We start from the raw sequence: 9,737 nt of genomic DNA, 5'->3' as shown, positions 1-9,737 counted from the left end.
TCGGGTCCCCTTGCCTAAGCCCTCGAGTTGGAACAATCCTACCCTTCGGGTCCCCATTTAAGAGCACAAAATAAGACACCGTGGTCACACACATCATCATCAAAGATATCCACCTCTCTTGGAAGCCCATTTTGCGCATCATTGCCTCCATATACGCCCACTCAACCCGGTCGTATGCCTTACTCATATCAAGCTTTATCGCCATCAACCCCTCTTTCCCTTTTCTCCTTTTGTTTATACAGTGCATGACTTCGAAAGCCACAAGAACGTTATCTGTGATCTGCCTCCCTGGTACAAAGGCGCTTTGTGCATCACTGATGACTTCTGGAAGCACCCTCTTCAACCTGTTAGCTAATACTTTGGATACAAGTTTATATATAACATTACACAGGCTCATTGGGCGGAATTCCGTTATCTTTTGGGGGCAGTTAACTTTAGGTATTAGACATATATAAGTGTCATTTAAACCATTGGGCATAACACTTGTTCTAAAGGTTTGGAGGACACAATTTACTACATAAGGACCAACAATATCCCAATATCTTTGAAAAAATATAGGTAACATACCGTTTGGGCCTGGTGATTTTGTGGGATGCATTTGCTTCAAGGCACGCCAAACCTCTGCTGCCTTAAATTCCATCAGCAGGTCTTCATTCATTTCTTCCGTAACTCTCCTGTCCACCGCCCCAAGGCTAGCCCCGAAATCAACTGGGAAGTTTGAGCTGTAAATCTCCTTGAAATATGTCAAAATAATACCTTCCACCTCTTCGCCGTCCTCTCTCCACATACCCCCCGAATCACACAAACCTTCTATTCTATTTTTCCGGCGCCTATTGCTGGCCGTGGCATGAAAAAATTTTGTATTCCGATCCCCACATTTAACCTATAAAGCCCTTGACCTCTGATTCCACATCATTTCTTCCCTCAACAATACTTCGTTTATTTCCTTTTTCAAAGTCTGAATCTCCTCCGCTGATTCATGTAGCAAGTTCAACTCTTCTAGTTGCTGTAGGTGACTCTGCTTCTGCCTTAAATTTTTGTTAACATTGCCGAATTCCCTACGGTTCCAAGTCTGCAGGTGAGCTTGGCAACTTTTTAGCCTATCCTGAATCTGCACATCCGGATTAGCATTCAAAGAATCCCAAGCCGTTTCAATCACCTCTCTACAGCTCTCTTCTCTAGTCCACATAGCTTCAAACATAAACCGTTTTCTACTTCCCTTTCTTTTCACCCGCTGCCTAAGTGACAGATTTAGCAAACAGTGGTTTGAAGCTGCCATTGCTCTGTGAATAACTCTTACCTCAGGGAACATCTTCCTCCACTCCTCATTAGCCACCATCCTATCCAACCTAACCCAAGTACGTTGCTCCTTAATCCTACCATTACACCACGTAAAACGCTGCCCCACGAACCCCAAATCAATGAGACCACAGTCAGATAGACACTCTCTAAACACCTCCATTTGTCTTGCGTCCCTATCTAACCACCCCAATTTCTCATCAAATTGCACAATTTCATTAAAATCCCCACAAACAACCCACGGCATATCACATTGTCTCTTTAGTGATTTAAGTAAATTCCAAGATGTAAATCTCATACCTGCATCAGGGTGTCCATAAAACCCCGTAGCTCGCCACGGTTGCGCACCAACTCCCTCACGGACCACCACGTCGATATGAGCATTTGAACAGCTTTTAAAGGACACATCCGCCCCTTCCTTCCACAACATCGCCAGTCCCCCGCTCCGGCCATCGCTTGGAACTATAATCCCCTGAGTAAAATTTAGCTTTCTCTGAATTCCTTTAACTCTATTTCTGTTTGCCTTGGTCTCCGATAAGAAAACCAAAACCGGGTCGGTGTCTTTCATCTCGTCGGTGAGTGAGCGCACCGCCGGAGCTGACCCAAGGCCCCGGCAGTTCCAGGCCAAGAGGCTCATTGGGCTCAGCGGTGCTGCCTCGTAGCATCCGCCACACCGCCAACCCTCTGAGTTTCAATCTCAAACTCATCTTTTTCCTGCACTTCCGTTCTCCTTCTTTTCACTTCTAGAGTATTCTGATCTTATTCTGTGAGTGGGTTTTGAGCAATTCTTTTTTTCTTTACTGGGCTTAAAGCCTTACCTTTGCCTTTGGTTTGCCCCTCACGGGCTTTCCTCTTCCAATGTCCACTAGTTGGGCCTAAAACCTCTGCAACCCACCCTAGCTCCATGTCATAAGTCATGGCCATTGGGCCTTCACCATCAACTTTTGAATCCAGGCCCACTTGACCACCTTCCTTCTGAACCTTTTCCGCGGGCTCAAATTTGAATTTTGGGACTCCTTTTTGATGTGTCTCCTTTGTTTCCTGTCCACATCCCTCAAACCCGTTGTTCGTCTGCTTTCTATCCACACCTTCTTTCACCAAAATGGCAATGCTTTCCCTTGGGGTCTCATCCATGGTGTTGACCACACCCTTTTCCTGATAAGACTCACTACTCCTTTCTCTGTCCACCAGGTTCAGTGTCGTGCTATCCAAGGTCTTCTCCCCGAGGTTCTGCACAACCGACTTTCTTTTGTCAGTCCCCACCGTTTCGTTCCTTGACGTCTGTGCCTTGAAAATCGGTAATTGTCATCCGGTATTCTCCCCTGCATACCTACACCTTCATCCTTTTTTGCATAATGTTGTTCCCATCCTGATCTCCTCGCCGGTTCACCTCTCATCCATGCACCGTACTGAAGTTCTCCTATTTTGCCGGTTTTGTCTAGCTCTTCTTTCTGAGTGTAGTCCTTCAGGTCATGTTCCAACAGTCCACAACGGTAGCAAAAATTTGGAAGGCGCTCATATTTGAAGAGCACCCACCGAGCCACCCCCTCATCTACGTTTATCTTTCTTCCTCGTATAAGCTTGCGAGAAATTTCTATCTTGACACGAACTCGAAGGCACTTTCCCCACTGAACCCCGGAGTCAGCCACATCCACCTCCAAAACTTCACCAAGACTAGCCCCGATGGCCATCCCTGTTTCTCTTGTCCTATGTTTCAAGGGCAGATTGTACATTTGAACCCAGAAAGGAGACCACCTGAATACAATATCCTTTGGGTCTTGGTCTCCGTCAAAATCCTGGAGAAGAACCAGTTGCTTCTCATAATGCCATGGACTCATCTCCAAGACTCTCTTCTTGTCCTGTTCATCGTCAAACTCCACTAAAAACATCTCCTCTTCAATCATCGAAATACCAATGCTCTTATTTGGCTTCCATAACATCCTAACATTTTTCCTTAAAGCATCCAGTATAACTCCTCTGCGTGATAAGACCTTCATAACTAAGCAGTTTTTTCCCCTCTCATTTGCAGCCTTTGAACATTCTCTCCCAAGGTTTACACTTTCCTCTTCCTCTTCCGTCACCTTTAACTTTTGCCATAGAAACTCAAGCTCTTCCGTCATTGGAAAACAACCCACCAGACTCCCCTGATCTCACCACCTCGAAACAGGGGGAAAATCACTCAACTCCCACAAGCACCTGTGGGACACCAACTGCTGCTACGTGCCTAAGGCCCGAGAGCACTTTTTGGGTACAGAGATTGATTACTGGGTACAGAGATTGATTACGCTATGTTTCTAATTGGTACCGTCCTTTATTTTCACTCTATAGAATGTAGATAGATAGTGCCATAGTGGGGAGGAAAAGTGGAGTTTGAACCAAATGTCCAAAGCACTGCACATGATATCATTATTATTGAGATATCGCTTGAATACCGTGTTTTATTAAGTTTAATACTACTTGCAAAAGATCATATTACATGCATTTTTTTAAGTGAATATTTTTACTTTGATCAATACAATGATGTGTTTGATGGTGCTATCTTTCCGTTAGAACAGGAGGCTGGGGTTGGGGTTATTATTCGTGATCATTAGGGGTTGCTTATAGCTGCTCCTAGCAAAAAGATTAAGCAACCGCTAGGTCCATTAGTGATTTAGTGATTGAAGCTAAAGCTTTTGAGGAAAGAATCCTTTTTGCTAGGGATATTGGAATCCAAGAGTTTGAGCTTGAAGAGGATTCTCTTGTGGTTGTTAATGCTCTTGTAGGAAGTTCCTATCCTCCATCATTGATAGCAGCTGTTATCTATGGAATTACTTCTCTATCACATGAGTTTCGTGGGTCTGAGGTTTCTCTTACTAATGATAATGAACTAGCCCCTTTTTTTTTAGCAAAATATGCTCTAGGTGATAGGCATTGAGCATTATATTACTTGGATTGGAGAGAATCCTTATTTCTTAAAACACCTTCTCTCAAATGATGTAATTTCTTTTCGTTATATTAAATGAAATTCTAGTCTCTTTATCACAAAAAAAGAAGTAGACTTGCATTACAACGAGGATTTTGGTTACAATGAGGGTCTTGTGGCTCTTTATGGGTCTAGACTGTATGTGGCACACGACAATAGTGGAAGGTTTTTTTTTTTTTTGGGGGGGGGGGGGGTTACAAAGGTAGTGTTTAGATCTTTACAGTGTTGGCTTTGGGTATATTGGCATTTGGATTTTTTTTTTCCTTGCTTTAAGTGATTTTTTTGGACCTTTTTTTTTTTTGGATTTTGAAAAAAAAAAAGGTGTATTATTCTTGAAAAATTTGTAGCCCATTTGTGTTTGTATTTCCTAAAGGTTTTTTTTTTTTTTTTTTTTGGGGTGGGGAGGGGGGGGGGGGGGGTGGTGGTGGGGGGCGGGCACAAATGTAGTGTTTGGATCTTTACTGTGTCGGCTTTGGGTATATTGGCACTTGGATTTTTTTTTTTCTTGCTTTAAGTGAATTTTTTTATTTATTTTGGATTTTGAAAAAAAAAAAGTGTATTATTCTTGAAAAATTTGAAGCCCATTTGTGTTTGTATTTCCTAATATATATATGGGGAAACTTGAGTCTCTACCAAGTACCAAGTGTCATATTCTTCATTTAGGCTTCTACCTCAACAAATATTAAATTTATATCAAAATATTATTTCATTGAATGTGCCCATGGATTAAATGCACATATCAATTATTTGGGAAATTATTGTATACTCCCGAAGTACCATAAATGCGTACTTTCTTCTCTCACATGAATGGTGGGTTCCACTAATTAAATTCATGATAGGACTCACAATTCATGTGAGAGGAGGAAGTATGCATTTATGGTACTCCGGGAGTATTTAATAATTTTTCTAATTATTTATAGGTGTGCACTAATTAAGTAATATATATATATATATATATATTTATTTATTTATTTATAAGTGGACAAAATTTAGGTCAATTCTTAGGTGTTGTTCTTTAAGTTTTCCTCTTAAAATTTAACCATATGACTTTTTTTCTCACGGGATGAAAGTGCATTTTTAGTTAAGTACTGTCACATTGTTGAATTTTAAGAGGAGAATATAAGTAACAACATCTAAGTATTATACTTAAATTTTGCTCTAATATATATATATATATATATATATTTATATATTGTGGGAGGAAACTTAGTCTCGAACCCCAATCAGGTATTGTCCTCTTCGGAATTAGTGGCACGGGGCGCAGGCCTAATCCTCAAGGTTTTGCTCAATCTCACATCGGGGAAATACGTCTCCCACCCTTGTCTTATAAGCACTTGACCTAAGGAAGGGTGTACCATAGTGTGTGTGATCACACACACTATGGTACACCCTTCTTTAGTAAGACCATGAATAGTACAAAAAAGTGTAGTAGGGCTAATAAATAGTAGTAAAAATAAGCTGAATAGTGAAATAATATTCATTTTTCATTGGTATCCAAACGGAGGCTCAATCTTCTTATATAAATCGCTAAAACAATATTGCCAAGTTGTGGCTATGATTCCCTTAAGAATTCATTGTGTTTTATTATTTTTTTGCACTTCCTTGTAACCATGGTTGTTAAAATCGTGATCTGGATCGTAGGATTGCATGATTTTACGATCCCATCTCACTAAAACGTTTAGGATCACACTAGGATCGTAAAAATGGTAGATTCATGTAGGATCATATGGGGTCTACCGATCCTACCAAAAACATAAATTTTTGGGTTTTTTTATTTATTTATTTTTTTTATGGGATAATTTTTTTTGATGAAATTTTAAGGGTTTTTATTTTTTCATGTTGTGATGGTATGACTTTTTATTTTATTTTATATAAAATTATATTAACCTAAGCAAATGTTTTCTAGTTTCTAGTTCACTTGTTATCAAAATGAAGGAATGTTTCATCATTGCTAAATGAAAAATTTGATGTTGGCTTTGCTGCCTTTTAAGTTAAAATGTTGTTGAATTTGTTTGATCAATATACTAATTTGTGTTCTAATATTACTAAATTTTTTTTTATATATAATTTTATCAATTATGCTTGTATTTGTATATTGATTGATTGATTTTTTTTTAATATGCTCTTTAATTGTTGCTAAATGGTATAACTTGAATAGTTAAGTGTGAAATAATATCTTGATGTCTTTTGTAGCTCTAGTATACAAATATATAATGTTTACATATATGATAAAATGGATGATGATGATTATGAATTTAGGACAGTAGTTATAAGAACCTTAAAATTGGAATAATTAAATGTTCACTTCACCTTAATATTCATCTTGTTATTGGATTTCATGTTGTAGTTAGCTAGTATCCATTTGCTAACTTGTTTTGGATTTCAAACTTGGAACTTAGAACTTGGAAAATATTTTCCATATGTTTTGATAAATATTTTGGTATTTGGTTGCTAATTAACATTTATTGAACTTTTTAGATACATTGGGTTAAAACTTAAATATATTTGTTTCGTTAGTACAGACTTAGTGATGTATGACATACAAATTACATCATATGATGCAAATCTTAGTTTTTTTTTTGGATGAATTTATAATTTATGTGATTATTTAACATACAATGTCATTATCAATTTGTTTTATTTATTTTTTTTTTATTTTTAAATATGAAAATATGTAGGATTTTACGATTCACGATTCGATCTTATGATCTACGATCCCACATACCTTCAACGATCTTATGTAGGATCCTGATTTTGACAACCCTGGTTGTAACTGTCTTGGTTATGGCCTTCGCTTTTCCATTTTGGCCTCATTTTGCGTACTTCAAGGCATTGATGCAATTATATAAGGAATTTCAATTTCAGGCTCCGGAAGGTGGTTTAGCAAGACATCTTATTCTCCAAGCTCTCATAGGGGGTATGCCTCACAGTAAGTCCCACGTATAGGAACCACCCTCTAAGTGATAACCCAGAGAGACTACTAGTTTTTTTTCTCTTATTATGTTGGTCATGTGCATCCCACATGACTAAAACATATGTAATTTATAATGTTTTCACCTAGCGGTTTAAAAGGATTTTTTCCAAACTAAGTTGTATCTTTGTCTACAGTGTAGAGATTATAGCCGTTGCTTTGCGGGCCGTTAAGAGTTTGTTTAGTTTTTGTTAACTATATTTGTTGTAGTTGGTTAGTTAAGCAAACTAATATACTTCTGTTAGAGAAGGTTAGGCTTGATCTTGTATATAAATATCATTCTAATTGTAATTATAATTAGAGCAATACTACAGACATAACAAAATAGGGTCTTATGGGTCTAAATCCTCCAACTCCAAATGCCATTAATTCCTTTTAATTTTGTTAATGTATATTATGTTATAGGTTTTAGGCCCAGCTAGTTTACTTGTTTAGCACACTTGTACTTGTACTACACTTTACTTGTACCACACTTTACTTGTACTGCACACATATGATTACTTGTACTACACACATATGCCTCATACATAAAGGCACACATGTATATTCTTTGATTATGAAATACAATACAATCATTCTGTATTTCTAACATGGTTTCAGAGTCACTGCTCTGACCTTTTCTTAGTAGTCTTGTTTGTATTGGTGTTACTCCACTCTTAACATCGCTTTTGCTATCACAACAGTCGCTGCAGCCTCTCGCCGTTGAACCTCTGACGTCTTCCAGCCGTCGTCCTCGGGTTCCAGGCTTGCAGCCGCTGTCGTTGAGGAGTCCAACACCGCACAGAACACTGCACGTGTCATTGCCGCTGCGAGTATTGCTCCGATCACATTTCTGGAGGTATCACTGCGTTCGTCTTGAACCGATCTACCTGTCGGTGAAAGCCTCACAGTCATCAAAGACCGTACGCGTCGTCACGCGCTGCTTGAAGTTTCTGCGTCAAAGACCCACGCGCCACACGTGCCGTCATTAGTTCCAGCTGACGTCACCCGTGACGTCATCAGTGCCATGTCAGCCCTAGCTACGACAGCATCCACTCATCTGCTGACGTCAGCGCCACGTCATCCTGTGATGTCATCTGCTGACCGTTGACCGTTGACCTACCGTTGACCGTTGACTTTTCTCCAGGGTTGACTTTTGCAGTCTAGGTTCTCCTTACCTAGTTTTTCTCGTAGATTTCATTTTTGCAGTCTGTTTTTGCATATTGTGTATCTAAATGGATAAAAAGGATGTTTTTCTTCCTCGCCCCATCAATACTATATTGGAGGGGAATAAGAATTACTTATCTTGGTCTCAAGCTATGCGCAGCTTTCTTTAGGGTCACTTGCCCTAGCATTACTGTACTGGTGCAGTCACCATTCCTGTTAAAGGAGCAAGTGAAGAAGATACTGCCTTCCTTGGTTGCATGATTGAATGGGATAGTCACAACCACATGATCCTCACATGGATTCGGAACACTTCCATTCCCTCCATCTCCAATCTGTTGGGCAGTTTTGATAATGCAAAATCAGCATGGGATATGTTGGCCAAAAGGTACTCCACTACTCACGGCTCCATGAAATATCAGTTAGTGGTTGAATTACATCAACTCAGGCAAGAACCAGGGCAATCCATCAATGACTACTATGATCAGTTTCGCTTCATTTGGGACCAAATTGACCTTTTTGATCCAACTTGGGCATGCTCAAAGGATGCTCAGCAATATGCTTCCATCAGAGATGAATTTCGCCTCTATGAATTCCTGATGTCCCTTCACAAGGACTTTGAGCCCATTCGAGGTCAACTTCTAAATCGCAGTCCTGCTCCCTCTCTTGATACTGCTGTAAACGAGTTGGTTAGAGAAGAAGCTCGTCTTGCAACCCTTCAAGCTCAGAATAAGCTCAATGTTTTGGCTCTTACTCTTTCTGCTCCGCCCATAGAGCAACCTCAGCAGTTAGGTGACTCCTTTGGCTCTAGCAATCGTCGCAAGCAGACCAACAAAAAGTTCTGCAACTATTGCAAGCGTCCTGGCCACACCATTGAGACTTGTTACCGTCGCAACAAATCTACTGCTGCTGTTGCTAATACTGAGTCTACTCTGTCGATGGCTTCCATTTCAGCTGAGTCCTAGTCTTCTGGATCCACTATTAACCTCTCTCCCACTGAACTATGGGAGATCATAGCTCAGGCTGTTCGTATGGCTGGTAATGCATCTCTTTTCATTGCTCTCTCAATTCTACCCGGTAAGTCTCAAACTTGGCTTTTTGATTTTGCCTGTTACAATCACATGATACCTCACTCATCCTTATTCTCCAAACTTGACCCTGCACCACATCTTCTAAATATTCATATAGCTGATGGTTCCACCATGCATGGGAATAGTCTAGGTTTTGTTTCGACCTTCAGCCTCTCTGTTCCTGAAGTCTTCCATGTACCTGACCTATCCTATAATTTGTGCTCTGTGGGACAATTAGCTGAACTAGGTTATCGCCTTATTTTTGACTATTCTGGGTGTATTGTGCAGGATC

The 9,737-nt window shown here is 39.8% G+C and overlaps 1 protein-coding gene across 1 annotated transcript; it reads right to left on the bottom strand.

Moving 5' to 3' along the window:
* Positions 1 to 883: 883 nt before the first annotated feature.
* Positions 884 to 1,936, bottom strand: LOC126691017 (uncharacterized). The gene has a single exon (XM_050386101.1). It carries the CDS (start codon positions 1,934 to 1,936, stop codon positions 884 to 886), a length of 1,053 nt encoding a protein of 350 aa, XP_050242058.1.
* Between the last annotated feature and the right edge of the window lie 7,801 nt (positions 1,937 to 9,737).

Source organism: Quercus robur, chromosome 7, assembly GCF_932294415.1.
Source record: "Quercus robur chromosome 7, dhQueRobu3.1, whole genome shotgun sequence".
Taxonomy (NCBI): domain Eukaryota; kingdom Viridiplantae; phylum Streptophyta; class Magnoliopsida; order Fagales; family Fagaceae; genus Quercus; species Quercus robur.
This window is presented reverse-complemented; position numbering and strand designations above follow the sequence as displayed.

Bases quoted from the DNA above. Each gene is read 5' to 3' on its own strand.
- LOC126691017 (XM_050386101.1), bottom strand. From the start codon at position 1,936: ATGAGCCTCTTGGCCTGGAACTGCCGGGGCCTTGGGTCAGCTCCGGCG.